The sequence below is a fragment of the Cololabis saira genome, chromosome 4, assembly GCF_033807715.1.
Source record: "Cololabis saira isolate AMF1-May2022 chromosome 4, fColSai1.1, whole genome shotgun sequence".
NCBI classification, from domain to species: domain Eukaryota; kingdom Metazoa; phylum Chordata; class Actinopteri; order Beloniformes; family Belonidae; genus Cololabis; species Cololabis saira.
In genome coordinates, this window is record NC_084590.1 from 30,159,849 (window position 1) to 30,177,760 (window position 17,912).

The following is a 17,912-nucleotide window of genomic DNA, read 5'->3' on the forward strand; positions in this document are numbered from 1 at the left end:
GCTTGCTAGGTAAATAATAGAGATTTAAGTGTTTTGACAATGTTATATATCGGTAGTTCGTTGTATTTTCATGAAATAACTACTTTTCATTGCTGTGTTTTGACAGAGAATTTGTCCGGGAGCTGAAATAAATAGGAGCTGCAGAGAGAGCGTATGGACAGGGAGGAGAAGATGGAGAGGAAGCGACTCGACAGAGAGGAGAAGAACTTTGTTAATAATAAAATAAAATGAAATTCAATAGACTGATATGTTCATTTTAATACATTTATTAAAATTGTGACGGCTCTGATGTACAGACAGTGCAGCAGCACTGCCTCGGGGGCTCCAGTATCAATAATCTATAATATATATATATATATAGATTATATTATATAGATTTTATATATATATATATATATATATATATATATATATATATATATATATATATATATATATATATATATATATACATATATAATCTATTATCTAACAGTTGTAGCTTTGTTTTGCCTGTAGTTTGTAGTTTGTAGTTTGTAGATAGATAGATAGATCTATCTATCTATCTATCTATCTATCTATCTATCTATCTATCTATCTATCTATCTATCTATCTATCTATCTATCTATCTATCTATCTATCTATCTATCTATCTATCTATCTATCTATCTATCTATCTATCTATCTATCTATCTATCTATCTATCTATCTAGTGAAAACATGAAGCTTCACTTTATATTCAGACAAACCAATGTACCAATGATTTCATCTATTAAACCGACATTTATCTTCCTAAATGATTTATTTCAGCCAGCGGTAATTCTCCACAGAGCTGCAGGTTTCTCCCCGGGACGACGGCGTAGGTTGACCCGGCGATCACGTCTGTCCCCCCGGCCGTGAGCTGCTGCTGCGCGCCGGGCCGGCGGCTCTTCTCATCCTGAAAACATCGGATCAAATTTCTTAACAGCCGTTATTTGGATAAACTGAGGCCAGGTTGGGGATCTTAACGGTTACTTTTACGCCTGAAAAAATATTAAAACTTAATAAAGTGTCATATTAACAGTGCTACAGCAGAAATTAAAACTGCTTTTAGCTTGCTTTTAGCTTTCGGCTTCTGGTGTCGTTTTGGTGCGAAATGCATTCTGGGATACTTGGCTGCATACTGCTGTGTGAACGGTCTGCTGGAGCGGCGTACTGAATCGTTCATTTAGTAGGCAGTATACAGTACATACTTTGCAGTATATAGCATATAGTACGTTAGTATCCGAGTTCGGATACAGCCCGTTTGTAGCGGGTGACAGATGCAGTCCCGCGTCTACACTAGGGGTGTGCAAACAAGGGTACCTCACGATTCGATTCGATTTCGATTATTGGAGCTTCGATTATTCGATTCTTCGATTATAACGATTGTCGATTCGATTCGATTATTGGTGCCACGATTCTTCGATTATTGTGATTTTTAATGCTTTTTTCCATACAAGATTGATTTTGTCTTCATCTGTGGCTACATTTGTAAATAAATAGCAATGAACTCAGTTCCTCTAACAACACTCATTAAGTAAATAACAAGGTTTTTTGAACATTTGACATGTATTTTTCAAAGACACAAAATAATTTATTTTATGACTATGTAAGCATTTGCTCTTTGACTTACTTAACTTTGACCAGGGAAAGCTGCACTTGCATGAGAGCGCCCTCTATTGGCGGAAAACACTGAAAACGGTCAAGCCCTGGATTTAATGAGTTCATTAATTCAAGTAAACAAGATATGTACTTAGTGTAAACATATCTGCCATATTTCAAGTGAACAATAAGAAATGTGCATTCTTGAAAATGAAATGATTCAGCAGCTTATTCAGTCTGGAATCTGGATAGGATAACTTAAAAAAAAAAAAAAAAAAAAAAAATATATATATATATTTTTTTTTTTTTAATAATCGATTCTTAATCGTCACGTGACACATCGCGATGCATCGACACATCGATGAATTGCACCCACCTCTAGTCTACACTGTCAGCGGTGTGACTTTGATTGACAGCTCATGAATCAATTAGATTGGATGAAGAATGACAGAAAACACGCTGATTGGCCACGGGTGCAGAGAGCTGCAGAGAGTCTTTGAGTAACCAATTAGAGACCAGCATGAAGTCACATGGAAGAAAAGTTTAAGAACAACTCTGAATAAACCCAGTATGGGATGGGAAGGCTTGAAAAATTAAAAGTCAGACACTTTTTATGAGTGCACAGTTGTGATAATTACTTTTTATTATGTAATTTATGTGTACTGTGTCTATATTTTTTCCTATAATTTTAATGGCGGTGGCGCCCTAGTGCCCCCTATTGAAAAGCTGCTACTGCTCAGATGTGGATGCAAAGAAAGTAAGAAAGTTTTACTTTCTTCATACCATGCAGCCCTAATCTGCAATGTTCTCTTTATTCCTGCGATAAAAAGTCATAGAAATCATTTTGAAAAGAACATTTGAAAGAAAAATGAAGAGGGAGGTATTTTAGCAACAACCATTCAGTTTCATAGAAAGCTCTCACAGTTGGCAAACAAGTTAAAATAACCGTCAAACACTAACTAATGATGCATGATTCCGAAAAGCTTCCTCATAAATCTTAGCTAGACTGAGAATCATCCCATCATTTTAAACCATGTTTGAGAACACATATGACACATTTCACTGCGAGGATTTGGCAAAGAGGAACAATTTAGTTGATTTAAGAGTAAGATTTTTGCTTCTCAGGCAATCAAACTCACATTTATGTCCCTTTGATACAATGGGTTCATATTTAGCATTCATCTGCCTCTGTAAAACTACCTTTTCACTGATTTGACACAAACCAAACCAACTTTCAATTTTCTTTCAGTCGTCTACAGTCAGAAAAAAAAGAAGGAAACAGACTGCTGCACAGAATTCCTCTGAAATATGTATAAAAACATCAGTATCTATCTTTTTAGTCTTCTTTTTGGCTCAGAGCGCTCATGGTTCTCAGAATGAATCGTTCTATTGAATGCTCATTCTTATTCTGAATTGGTCCCATAAATTGCTGTGATGGAAATGGTCAGATCCCCCAGCACAAACCATCAGGGATAAGGAGCAGGATACTTTCCCGAGAGGGAGACAAAGGAATCTGTGAGGGGAGAAACAGTCAACATGTTTTTTTTATACTTCTTTCATGCAGCCACCATCAGTGTGTCAGCAGGGCTCCTCTGAGAGGGCTCTACATAACAAAGGGCTGGACAAAAATAAATCAGTGGAAGAGTGACAGGATTACTTAACAAGAGGCGGTTGTTATTTTGCCTTTAACTCTTAATTGTATGTCAAAGGTTGATTTGACCAAAATAATGTGGTAAGAAGTATTGTTTTCTATAAATCACACAGAGGAAACAGGTGTAGATTAATGCATCCAGTAGTTCTTTATGGCATTTTCAGCTGCAGTAGCTGGAACATGAATCTTTTCCCGTATATATTCATAATCAATAAGACACCAATACCATTTGGTGCTTTTTCATATATTTGCTTATTTTTCTCCCCCCATTTCTCCACAGGTGTGGGAAAATCTGAAGGCAATCAAGATTTTCAAATACAGCAGAAAGATTAGGTGTTTCTCACCTGTGGCTAAAAAACAGGTAACTGTGGTTGCGTTTGTGTATCTGATAAGTGTGAGTCAGTGTAAACGTGTGTGGATGCAGACACAGTGAAGGACAAAACGTGGGAGGGTGCACATTTGGTAGGGACTTGAGGGAGAGAGGATATGTGGGTCCCTTCTCTTCCTCCCTTCCTCTATCACTCTCACTCTTTTCACTGAATGAGAAGCACCTTCTCCTTCCTGACTCGCACCATCGCAGTGGGCTTCCGTTTAGGCTGCTGGGAAGCATTTGCAGCTAGAGATTTAAGATCCCCAAGAAAAAGAGCGAAGACAAGTAGGTGGAAAAAAGGAAGCAGCCTCATTTTCCAGAAGTGAAAAGGAAACGCAAAGGTTTTTTTTTTTTCATATTTACGCAGGTAAGACTGCATGCACTGACATTCACAAGTAACAAACATTTTCTTTGAATGTTTTCACTTTTATCATAGAAAACAAAAGACTGTCTGAAAGCTGTATGAAAGCTTACATTACTGTCTAAATACAAGTTTTACTTACCATGAATTGCCATTTCAGGTTTCTAATTCAAAAGTATCAGCTTTTACTCATATAAAAATGTTAAAATCAACATAAAGGATGAAGAAAAAACTGTTAAACTAAGGAATGTAATTGAGAAAAGGGTTTACATTTTAAATAACTTAATTACATCTAAAATAGCATTATTATCTGATCCAATTCAGATTGATTTTTTTTTCTTCTTTTTATAAATAAGCAGCATTTGTCATCTTTGAATGAGGTCTGGCAATTTAGACTTTCTTGCACAATATTCAAAAGGAGCATCGTAAAAGAAACCCATCAGTGAGTATTTGTGTGGAAAATTGCAGTGTTGGGTTTGATTGTGTTACACTATATATTTTGCGTTTGGACCGTGAGAAAAGCTCAGTATTTCCTGTGTTATAGTCACATTTTACATACATGAACAATGCAGAAACATGTTTTGATGCGTCAGTAGTTGTAAAATATAGAATACTGCTTTATTTATGTATGTTCAAGGACAGAGTACAATATTTTAAGGGTAATTCTGACAGAAATATTCCAGCTTGTACAAAGAAGAAAAATTGCATTTATAGTTACTATAAAAACAGTATATACATTTATCCTGAATGGAAATAACATGAATATGGATATTACAGAGTCTTTTAGATGCTCTATGCACCTTTGGAACACAAGAAAAAATAAATAAGTACTTAGGACAGGAAGTACTGCCTATTCTTCACTTTCCTTCTCTTTTTTTTTTTACAAATTTTACAGGTTTTTTAAGCTTGTGAATTTTATCATTTGAAAGCTGAACAACATCACATTCATGATTTATGTCCATAGTAAACATAAACATCGATGACACAAGGAAAAGGGTGAAACTCATCTTTCTACACATATGTGGCAATGTTTTTAAAAGACATATTTTTAGATTTCTTTATATAGTCTTTTACGTTGTTTATGAATGCCAGTGGCTTGATAAGACTTTCGCCAAAAGGAGAAAATATCTTGCAAATCTTGAATATGAAACTAAATGTAACGTGGCTTCATAGCAGTAAAACTAATGCTTAGAGGCGTTGGCGTCTGTTAATTAAATGGTCAGCAGGCGAAAACAGCATTTAGCTGTCATGTGATCATTAGCCCTGCGGACTTGGAGAAGCAGTCAAACTGTTGTGTGAAATTTCAGTCACATAGTGAATTTGAAAAGATCACAACCAAGATTAGACTTTTAAAACATAACAATTCACAAACTACGCTTCATTTGTAGGCAAGAGGCTGCTGAGGGACAAAATCTGTTCCTTAGATTTGCAGAGACAAGTGCTTCAGTGATTGTGAACAAACACAATTTAAATGAAAATAATGCAGGCTGTCATAAAAATGCCCTCATCATAAGCTGCACTTCAACAGAAATAACATTTTCTCTAGGAACTAGGGTAGTTTGGGAAATCTTTACCTCAATCTCCTTGATTTCTATTGCAGGAATAAGAGAAAAACATTGTAAGCTCAAAGACAGACCTACAGTAGTTGTACTTTTAAGATTTGAGATTTTCCAGAACCTTGGGGCTTGCTGTTCTGAACATTTTCTGATTGATCAGTCAATTGCAGTGTTTTGTTTCCACTTCAGTCCATTCAGACCTTTATTGACCCTGAGAAGAAATGTTGTTTACAGCAGTGGTAATGAGGACATGGGGACACAATACACTGCAAGCAATCAAGACAAATGTTAATGCTTGTTCAAAGAAAAATAAACAATCCATGGACTAGCAATGATAAAAAGACAAATAAAGTGCCACAGTGTTGCTGAAAGTGTCATCAGGGTTTAAAGTTGATAAATTGACCAGATGGGGAAAGAACAAATTCCTCCAGTGGAGGTTGGTCACAGCTGGCTGTAATTGTCCTAACCTTCCTCACTATTTGTCTGCTCCAGATATCTGACAAGGAGAGCTGTTGAATGCCAATTAATTTCCTGGCTATTTTCACTACTCTGGACACTTTTCTTTCAATGTGCACTGAGATTGCCCACTAGTACTGTGTGCACACAGTAGTGCACTATATTACCATACCAACAGACATGGCAGAGTTTAAAATGGACCTGTAATTTAAAACCATCAGTGTTTTTCAAGATTATAAGCACTCATGTATCAGCCATATTCACATTCTCATAAATAAACCTATCAATTTTGAGATGCACAACAAAATAGCTGTTACTGTTTTGTAAACATATAATTCCGGTCGACAGCCATTCAGCTTTAGTCTGATGAGAAGAGAGTGAGTAATGACGTTCAGAATGAATGAGGGACAACTCCAGATGCCTCAAAACAGATATAATCTGATAAATCAAAATTATAGTCTCTTACCATTTTATACTGGTTACATTCTCAGGCACATATAAAAGCACTAGAAACCTGCAGAAATGTGAAAATCTATTTTTTATTTTGTTTGGAAGCAGCTGGGGTGCACCAACTCTGCTGTATATGCAACATAATAATGTTCATCTTTAATTATTTCCCAGTGGTTGTGTTGTAAGGTTCAAATTAAAAATACCTACATCAGCATATTTTACATGAATACAGCTAAACCACAATTCGTGGTTTGACGGCTCTGGTTGCCGTGAGACCAGACCTGAGCCAAATCCCACGGCAGGAGAAGCAAAGTTTCCGGCATGAACTTACTTTATTTTCCTTTTTCACACAATACTTTGGACCTCAGTTGAAACATAGAGGACCTGGGTCTGGGGTGAGGGGGGCTTTTTAAACGTCTTGGAAAATACAGGAGCTGTTGGTTAAAATGTGCCTAGAAGTGCAAATAAATACTTTGTTCCCTCATTTGTGATTCACATCTGACCAACCTCTGCCTCTAGCTTTCTGTCCAGCTTGGATGCGGCAGCCTACAAATAATGGACATATAAAATGCATACTAAGTGATCCGGTTAGGAAATGTCAATGGAGGTACAAGGAGAACATAACAGTGAATGGGAGATAAAATAGGAAAAGAGAGCAGACTAAACAGAATGAGAGATCATCTACTAGAGTCGTCCTTCCTGTTTTGCATTTTGAGGGTGCTCAATTCACATCACGCCTGGCAAATTAGCTACAGGGTCTGGATGATTTCCACAAAGACCATGGCAACAGCGTTACTAGGTGAGGGTGGGTTTCTTCTATGCTATCAGTTAAGGTGGACATTGTGAGACCATATGGGATTAGAACATGCTCCTAATCTGGATTATGGACACGTGCATGATGAATCAGAAAGTCAAAACACGTTTCGTCCACTGAGTCTGACTAGCTCTTAAGTGGGACGTGATGCGGAGAAAATAACGATGACTAACAGGTTTTGAACTGGATGCGAAAAATGTTCTAATGAGCCTTTCAAGCTGATTGCACTGATGCTACAGTACATATATTAAGTCATTCAAGTGGATCCATCTGCTTAAGATTTTATCACGCTGTTACTTTGCAGTCAGGAAATGGAAATAGCTGCATGTCACCTTTTCAGCCAACACTTTATCAAATTAGTGTTGTTGATGGAGATTTAAATGTTAAACAGAACAGGGACATGGTCATTTTAACATTTAAGCTGTATTCATGATTTTGTTAAAGGAGCTTGAGGCTCCTTTTAAGAAATGAGACTCTCTAGTGCCACCCTTCACCACGACGGCTGTCAGGGGTACTGCAGCCAACAGTGAAGCCGGCACGGGAGAACGGGGAGAACGCGCATGCAGCGTCATGTGACGTCACATCCGCCGATTTGGGCCCGAATTGCAGCACATTTTGCAGCACACAGCCTGTTCAAGGCAACGGAGAGATACACTAGAGGGCTCATTCTTTTGGGTTTGGAACGCTTCATCTGACATTATTACTAGAAAACTTAAAACGTATACGAATTTTTTTCATAAATCCTGCCTCAATCCGGCCTCAAGCTCCTTTAACCAAGGTGCATGGCCGAAACGTCCATGTACAGCAGTCGGTCTTACCCTTACTTAGAGGAGATGTTGTACTTTATGTTGGAAAAATTCCTAAAAAAAACCATCAGGTTTACCCTGTAGATGTCCGTGAAATGTTTCAATAAATATTGGATAAACTGTCATGAAATTACAGGTTTCTGAAGCTGAATTTCGACTTGCTTTTTATTGTCTGTTTCCATTAATTTATTTCTAGGATGTTTATATCAAAGCTGCTTACGAGCGAGGAATACACTAAGGGGCAGTGTAGGCTTAAATGTCTTGCTCAAGGACATTTGGGGACTAATCCAGCAGCCGTTCCGCTTGGATACAGCCATTTTGTATTTGTATTTGTATTTATTTATTTAGCACAATTTTTGAAAAAAATAGTGCAAGGAGGGAACGAAGCCCAGAGGGCTTGTACAGAGTTCCACCCATTCTGCTTCCCAAACTACAGCTGCGCTAATTTATACATTCAAAATTTGTTTAATGCCACAAAACTCTGCTTCATCTATTTTGCCTAGCTGCTAAAGTTAGAATTTAATCAATTTCCTTATCCTAATGGGGTTTATAAGTCAGCTCAAATGTGAGACCTGATGAGTTGCAAAGATTTAAAAATACTTAAGTCATCATTACAAGCAGAACTGCAATCATCTCCCAGATGTTAAACTGCCGCTACTGAAGAGGGAAAATGTGGCCACTTACAAATTAAACAATACAATTTCACTTGTTGTTGTCACTCTCCTGGGTTAATAGCCAAGTGTATGACTAAATATTCAGGTTAACTTTTCTCAGTGTTACTGAGGAAAACAAGAAAAAAACAAACCTGCTGTTCCTCTCTGGATGTCCCTTCATTCAAAACACAGGGACTTTGTTTGCTCCTGTATGAAAGCTGGCTGCAACGCGTGGTGCACTGGAAGACTTTGCACTCATTGTTCTCAGTAAACAATGACACTGGAAGTGGTTATCTGAAATAATGTAAAAAAGACAAAACATACGTGAAGACTGAGAAAACGTAAAAAAATTCTTATTCAGAATACAAAACTCTCCAATTTTCACAAAGAATATCCCATCAGTGTGTCTGCAGCTATTGAAATACGTTGAATGTAGATCGATAGTGTTGGCAGTACGTGACATGTTGAAACGCATAGGTGGGGTCTGTAATGTTTATCAACCTGTGAATTGACAGCTTTGCTTTATGACTCCTTCATGATCACCACCTTATCATGGATGTTGTTATTAAAAATGAATGGATGGCCTTACAAAGGGAAAGTTTTAAAAACAGATTCCCATATGCAGTTATTAGGGAAGCATGGGGCTTTGCTGTTCAGCCAAGCTCGGAGGATAGACTTACAGGTGACTGTTTCATGGTCAAATCTCTGCACAGCCGTGCACAGTCAGAACGAGCTACATGGTACCACCTTCCTGAGGACCAAGCAGCTGCAGGAGGCACCATCCAACCAAGGGATCCGGTGCAATGTTAATTGGGCCACACTCCAAAGCACAGGCCTTGGCAGTCCAATCTTTGGCTGCTCAAACTGGATATTGGAAATACTAATAAATAGATTAAGGTCACGTTTTGATTTCAACAGAGAGAAAGACTGGCATTAATGAAAACGCGACATGGGCATGTGAATGGAGGCGGTGATAAACTTTGATGACATTGCAGCTTCTTACTCTTTCGTCAACGGCCAAAACTTAAAGGCCACTCAATGACGGCGAGCCGCCACATCAGCCCTGAGCTGCATGACAATGTGTTGGTACAGACAAATGCCAAAACAATTGCAGACTAGGATTGTTATTATTTCAAATTGTTAGTTAATCCAGTTAATTGAAAAATAAATGTCATAATTAAACACACATTTTCCTTAGTATTCTTAGCTGCTGGACTCAGCAGAAGTTAAAGATTGTACTTACATTCAGATTAAAGTTCACCTGTGAAACTAATGTCCTAATGCATCACACAGAGGACTCTGTGAGACAAGTCAAGATATTCTCTTCACAAGTAATTTCGAAACTCATTTCCCTTCACACACAAGAAACCTGCCAAATATACAGTTAATGTATTCCTTACAAAAGGCTTATGAGAGGCTATCTTTGTGAGACTCAAGCAGATCTTTCATAACAGCTGTCAGTCCTTTGAGACGTTTGCAAGTGAATTACAAGAGTTTGGCAATATTAAAACTGATAATGCTTTGAATGTTTTTAGGACTACTATCAATTACTTCATGTTTAATTTTCATATGATCTTAGATAAAAGCAACATACTCAAATGGGCATATTGATTTATTCCTTTGGCTCCTACAGCTCATAGGACACTGAAAATACAGCATACAGAGGATCTTCAAAGTTATTACCAAGTCATATCTTAAAGACATTTATAAAAAAAGGGTTTCATATATAATCTGATTTACACTCCCAGATTATCTTTATTTCAATGAAGATCCATTAATCAATTGAGACTTAACATTATACATATCACATAAAGTTCGGATGGGACTGAGAAATAAAGGCTATTCCTGAATTCACTGATATTTTTTAAATAGCAGATAGCATCAAGAAGTGGGAGTCATATTTCTCCTTTTTTCCACAACTCTTAAAAGGCATTTTAGTATTGAAGACACAAACTGGCATGACATCACAGGTGATATTTTGAATTCTTTCTGCAAACGCATCTTAAGGAATGCAACATTAAGGAGGAGGAGACTAATCATTTTATAAATGTAATGAAGGATATGAACATTTTGGCATTTGTAGACGGTAGAAAGTACCGGGATAGCGAGATTTACAAGAAGGTGAGCGAAAAGTTGCGTGAAGCAGCATTTGTTTTGAATTTGGATACAGGAAGAAGAAGCAGAAATGACGGTAATTGCGTCATGATGTTCTCCGTGCGTCGCTGGTTTGATCGAGATATCCCAAATGATTAATTACCATGTAAACGGAATATTCCGAATGTCTCAATAACCGGAATATTAGTAATAACCCGAATTTTGACTGCATGGAAACGTAGTCATTGACCATTTTAAAATGTCCAAGTTTGCAACGTAAATCAACATATTTACAGTATGGTTCAACAAACAGTTTTAGTCTCCATTTCACATCCATGACAACAGACTGTAAGAGTAATATAAAGCAAAAAAAGTACACTTAATTGAGGGTTTGATCATGATTGGCAGACACCTGGATACAAAGATATATAAATATGATGAATTAAGAAGAATAAATATATAAATATGATGTAAATGATAGTAGTCACTTAGAATTATTGGTTAACATAAGTTAAGTCAGCAATGCTAAAATAACTTTTACATAAAGTGTGTGTGTGTGTTTGTGTTCATTCCTACCATTTGCAACAGGGCACCATGCAGTACATCTTCAGAAAACCCATCATTGACGGTTGGGTTTGTCAAGTTCTTTTACAGTTTGTGGTGATCTCAGGAGAAACCCAAATGCTGATTTCTTACTTGTGGTTTATGGGCTTTTTAATTCATTACTGTTCCTGCTTTGATTTAAGATTTATCTCCAGAAATATGGATGTCTTCATGGATGGAGTGACTGGCAACACCAGCCACGAAACAGTAGGACTAGAAGGCAACAAAGGCCACGGACTCAACCACAGTAACCCCTTGGACATGTTTATCGGCACGGAGCTTCTTCTGCGATTCAAACCTCTCTTCCTGCCTCTCTACTGCCTCATAGTGGTCGTGGCAGGAGTGGGAAACTCCTTCCTCTTGGCGTGCATCCTGATTGACAAGAAACTCCACAATGCCACCAACTTTTTTATTGGTAATTTAGCAGCTGGTGACCTGCTGATGTGTTTGACTTGTGTTCCACTGACAGTGTCCTATGCTTTTGACAGTCGTGGTTGGGCTTTTGGGAGATCTCTTTGCCACTTGGTCCCATTGCTGCAATGTGCCACAGTTTTTGCCTCAGTGTTTTCCCTCACTGCCATTGCAGTGGACCGTTACATCGTTGTAGGTAAAAGACGAAACATTATATCTACATTTCTGATGTCTGCTCAATCTGTGATTGTTATTTACTGTATATTATGTTTGTGTTGTATTGCTGTCTCAGCTCACCCAGTCCGGAGGAGGATCTCTGTGTGGAGTTGTGCTGCATTGACTCTGGGTGTCTGGTTTTTATCTTTGACCCTGGGTGCACCTCCATCTTTCTACACGCGCTACTTGGACCTGCGGGCCACTGGCATTGACCTGGTGGTGTGTGAAGAATTCTGGCCCAACAGTGGCGATTTACGGTTGATATACTCCTGCTTCATTCTAATAACGATCTATGTGATCCCACTGCTGTCAGTCAGCATGTCCTACTGTGCCATCACCGTTAGCCTGAAACGCTATTCGGTTCCTGGGGAGCCATCCAGCAGTCAGCAACGCTGGAGCCGGAGGAGGAAGAAGACTTTCTCTCTGCTGGTGGCCTCGGTGCTGGCTTTTGCCCTTTGCTGGCTGCCTCTCCAGGTAATTATAAAACAATACAGGCTAAATCCAAACATAATGTTTTTACTTTTCACATCTTATTCAAACTTTTCAGAGGAATTTGAAGGATATTTTGAGATAAAATTGATTTTCTTCCATTGGGATCTACCAGAAAATCATAAACTCAACAGCAGTGAAGTAGCATAAAGGGATGCTTTTGCTGCCAGTGAGATGATTAGATTTCATGCATCATTTATCACAGAAGCCCATCCTCAAGTAATTGTGTCTGTAAATCCAACATTATTTCCTCAATGAGGCATGAAGAAGGCTAAAAGAGTAGGATTTCATCATTTTATTGATTGAAGGAGAGGGTAGACTTCACATTTTGGTATGACTGCAGAGATAAAATGTTTTGGCACTCAGACCTCACATGCAAGAGAAAAATGGAGACAAACTCAGTAACCAAGTGTCAAAGTGTTGTTGCAGACACTTTTTGTTGATTTACGAGGATGTAGTGTGCCGTTGCATAGCACAGGTGTTAACATTTGTGATCATGAGATGATCAATTTGGGTGAATTATAACAAAATGCAACCACTGGCATATACTGTACAGTTGACAGCCTCATTTGTCATTTGCAGGATGTTAGTATCAGCACTGAAAGACAGAAGTGAACGTTTACATTTCAGAAATGCAATAACATTCCTAAAGCCTGATGTGTTTAAGCTGTGTAAGTTTAAGGGACAGGAATTTTCTAAACATTTTGTGTTATTTGAAAACTTCATCTTGATTTATTGTGATTCCAGTTACTTCCATCTGTTTCTTTAGGTGCTGAATCTGATACTGGACCTGGACCCAGACTTCCTGTTCATAGGGAAGCGCTACATAAATGTCTTACAAGTTAGCTGTCATTTGGTGGCAATGAGCTCTTCATGTTACAACCCCTTTATCTATGCCTCACTGCACAGCAAGATGCGCATGCACCTGAGAGGCTACCTCTGTCCCTGCCGCAACCGTAAGAGGGGCGCTGTGGAGAGAGTGGCCTCCAGGTGTTGATGCTCCAGTACTAAAAGATGCTGCCGACATGCAAAGTAGATCTGACAAGCTAATGTCTGCATACTAAGACCAATGTTAATAGTTAAGATTTGAGAGAAAACACAAACAGAACCTCTTGAAACTCCTTTAAACAATTTTGTCCATCCCGTTTGAGCATTTTATGACATGAAAGACATTAAGTCCTCTCTTGTGCCTCACCACATATAGCGCCAGATAAGTATTCATATGGCAAAGAGACAAAGAAGCAGATCCAGACAAGACCGTGGTGTTCCGGATGAAGCTGCGAACAAATAAGATTGACCCGTCTACTTTGGATATCCAACTGGAGAGCCAGCGCTGTTTCCACGGACAAACAGATCTTGCAGCTTCAGAAGGCCAAGTAGAGGCAAAAACAAAACAGCCCTGAGGCCACGCAGCCATGAAGAGGACACTTGCTGGAGGCTGAGAGTTAAAGTACCTAATTACACTTGCAGTAAACACTTTTTTCAGAGAGCTGACTGAGTAATGAAGTTATCTCACCAAATAAGGATTACATGCCAAGAGGAATGAGTGTGCAGTGTGAGAGAGTGTGAAGAGTGTGATTGTTTGTGTGTACACCCACACAAAAACGTGCATACATATACACATATACACACACACACACACATATATATACACATATACACACACACACACACACACACACATATATACACATATACACACACACACACACACACACACACACACACACATATATACACATATACACACACACACACACACACACACACACACATATATATATATATATATATATATATATATATATATATATATATATATATACATATATATATATATATATATATATACATACATACACACACACAGACACACACACACACATATATATACACATTGTGTCTGTATATACACATATACATACACACACACACACACACACACACATATATATATATATATATATATATTTATACATACACACACACACACACACACACACACACACACACACACACACATACACACATATATATATACATACATACATACATAAATACATACATACATATAAGAGTTGATTCATGTTTTCAGAGGTTGTACATGCAAATGATTAACCAGAAAACTGGCTGATGTGATCAAAGTTAACACTTAAATTCTGTTCAGTCCGGTGTCCAATTACAATTTCAGAGATCCTTCTTATTGGTCAGAAAAGTATCCTTTTTTTCTCTTTTGGCTGTTAACTGTACATAACAAAGCATGGCACACATGGCAAGTGTGATTGGGTTAGGGTTGGGCTTATTATCAATAAGCCCAATCAGCCTGCTAAGAATTGCCAAAAATCTACTTTTTGGGGGGTGGGGGTCAAGCTACTGGAAAGAGGGAAAATACCCAGCCAAATCTTCACACACTGCTCGCTACCAACAGTTTAATGTTAATAACATCACACTGCTGTCTGTTGCCCAGCAGCTGGGATGTCAAGCATTATAGTTCTTTTTTTTTTTTGGAGAAGCTGTGAGTTGTTCCAAAAAAATGTAATCTCCTCCTTCCAACAGGCCAATACCTCACATCCAAATGTGCCAGATGCCTTGTTAAACAGAACCACTGGGAACCCTGACAGTGGAAAGGGTTTGGAACAGGTCATACGATTTGAAATACAATTGCAGATAATGGCCATTTCTACACCTGTCACTACTGAGCAAAATCTTTTAACAAATAATATGAACAAGTCAAAACAGTTGGTTTATAAATTGAGATTCTGTTCTAACTTTTATGCCTCATACAAAAAAGAAAATAAATTGTGTTCCATGCATCCACCACTTGGACATCTATAACATAAAAAAGCCAATACATAAGAATAGGCAAATGCCGGATATGATAAATATGATTATTTGACACAAAAAGTACCACACGGGCAGAAAAACAGAACTGAAACCAAAAACAATGACTGTAATACCCAAGAAACAGACTCTAAAGAGAAATCGGGAACTCCCTACCATGTCATAGATGGAAAAGCAGGGACAAGCGTAAAGACGAGACAATAAATACAGACAGAGACTGATGAGACACAGGTGGGAAAGTTTAGAAGAGATTGGACCAAGGGGAGTTGAACAGAACTAAACACAGAAAGAAGCAAACAAAACAGGACGTTTTTGTTTGAAGGTCACACAGAAATCCAGACATATGTAAAAAATGTCATGATGTGTTATTAACTGTTTGTTCTTGTCTGTCAAATAAAAATGTGGGAAATGTGTTTTTTGTGATTTTTTTCTTCATAGTTGCATGAATGAAATCCATGAAAGTGTGTGAGAGCAACAGGGTTTTGTGAAGAGCTTGGCGGCGATAGGAAAAAGGAAAAAAAAAATTAAGCTGTATTTCTCCAGATTATGTGCATTTTAGAGGACCAGAGGGCGGGAGCACATTACACCTGTTTTAAAATCGCTGCATTGGCTCCCCGTCCGCTTCAGGATTGATTTTAAGGTTCTTTTACTGGTTTTTAAATGTCTTAACGGTCTTGGGCCATCTTATTTATCTGATCTGCTTTTACCGTATCAACCCTCACGGACCCTGAGGTCCTCTGGCACCGGCCTTTTAACCATTCCCCGAACCGGGACAAAAACCCACGGTGAGGCTGCATTCAGCCATTATGGCCCTTATTTATGGAACAGCCTGCCAGAGAACCTCAGGACCGCAGAGAACGTTGATACTTTTAAAAGGAGGCTCAAGACACACCTTTTTAGCTTGGCTTTTATCTGATCTCATTTTTTTTTTTTTTTTTTTTTTTTGAACCTTTAATCCATTTGAGTGACTTTGTATTTTATGTTATTTATTATTCATCTTAAGTTTTGTATAGATTTTTCTAAAATTTTACACTTTTTAGGCATTTTTTACTTTCTTTTAATCTTTTAGTTTTTAGCTCCAGTGTTTCCTCAGGGGGGTCGTTCACACTGGGAGGTGTGTCTGCTCCGCCCATGGGGGTGTCGTCATGGGGGTCCCTCAGGCCTGGGTAGCTGGGGGAGGGACTCCACCTTCTGTGTGGGGTCTGTCCTGGTCTGTCCGGGTTGGGGGGGTCTCTGTGGCGATGCTCCTTGTGGTCATGGCCGGTGGAGCCTCTCGGTGTGGACGGCCACCCATAGGTAGTGTTTTCCTCACCTGGATCGTTAGTGCTAAGCCATGTCACCAGTCCACTTACTGTGTGTGTGTGTGTGTGTGTGTGTGGGCGTGTGAGTGTATGCACATGTGTATGAGTGTGAGTGAGGGTGTGTGTATGCGTGGGGGGTGGGGTCGTATGGGATGTTTTAAATTGTACTTTTGATTGTTATTTTATCTCTGTATGTAAAGCACCATGAGTTGCACTTACACTGCATGAGTTGGTGCTATACAAATAAATAAAGTTTAAGTTTAAGTTTAAGTTTAAATATTTTCCTCCCATGTTCCCAAGATTTACAATCACTGAGCAGGATGAAGTAAAATTGTAGACACGTTCTCTATTAAAAGGGTTTTCAATGGTTTATTGTTTTACAAGTGCTAGAAGATAATGAGCTCAGGTTTGATGGCACAATGTTTTTCTCAGAGCTCCTGGAGTCTTTGGCTGTGCGGGCAGACTGATCCGGAAAGAGTTGAAATCATCACTTGAAGGAAGTAAAATGTGCACAGGATCCTGAGCAGACAAAACAATCATTAGGAAAAGTAGTCGAGAACTTGTCACAAAGACTTAGCTTTGGTAAGACACAACTACCAATGCACGGACAATAATGATCCAGAAAAGAAGGCAGAGAAGATCAGTCCTTATGTGAAATCACGTGAAGAGGTACCACCTAGATAAATCAACAAACACACCCCAAAAACACAAATATGCAAGAACAAAAACAAACATAAGCTGTGCGGCAGCCAAACACGATCCTGACAACATGTTATGATTTTAATGCCCATAAACCAGTGACTTAAAGAGACTGAACAGACCAATAAAGAATGCTGGCTCTGGTCTGGGCACAGTCCACAACCTATGCAGCATTGCAAAGGAGAATAAGGAGATCCTTCCTGCTCACAATTTGAACATCCTCAATGAAGCTTTGAAGAGAATGAAATCATTACATCTTGACTACTCCGAAAATTAGATTACCTTGTGGGATTAATAAAGTACTTGGGAATTTGAATTGAACAATGGATAAATGCATATAGCCCCGTACTATTTCAGAGGAAAGTAAAACATGGTTTCTTCATTAAATATGTCTGACAAACAAAATGTATGGAGATCTTGACATGTTTTGTTAAAGCATAAAAATCTGACTATCTGCTTCATCAGATTAAACTGTAGGTTTTCTTCAAAAAAATTATAACCTGTTTTAGCTTTTCCAGATGCTCCAGAAGGACCCAGA

At 38.4% G+C, this 17,912-nt stretch overlaps 1 protein-coding gene across 1 annotated transcript; it reads left to right on the forward strand.

Annotated features, from left to right (window-relative positions):
* The first annotated feature begins 11,576 nt into the window (after positions 1–11,576).
* Positions 11,577–13,530, forward strand: si:dkey-202l22.3 (7 transmembrane receptor domain-containing protein). Its single transcript, XM_061720534.1, has 3 exons — positions 11,577–12,024; positions 12,121–12,518; positions 13,303–13,530. Exons 1-3 carry the CDS (start codon positions 11,577–11,579, stop codon positions 13,528–13,530), a joined length of 1,074 nt encoding a protein of 357 aa, XP_061576518.1.
* The last annotated feature ends 4,382 nt before the right edge of the window (positions 13,531–17,912 follow it).

Coding starts and splice junctions, on each gene's coding strand:
- si:dkey-202l22.3 (XM_061720534.1), top strand. CDS start 11,577: ATGGATGTCTTCATGGATGGAGTGACTGGCAACACCAGCCACGAAACA. Junction 12,025..12,120: donor GGACCGTTACATCGTTGTAG/GTAAAAGACGAA, acceptor TTGCTGTCTCAG/CTCACCCAGTCCGGAGGAGG. Junction 12,519..13,302: donor TTTGCTGGCTGCCTCTCCAG/GTAATTATAAAA, acceptor CTGTTTCTTTAG/GTGCTGAATCTGATACTGGA.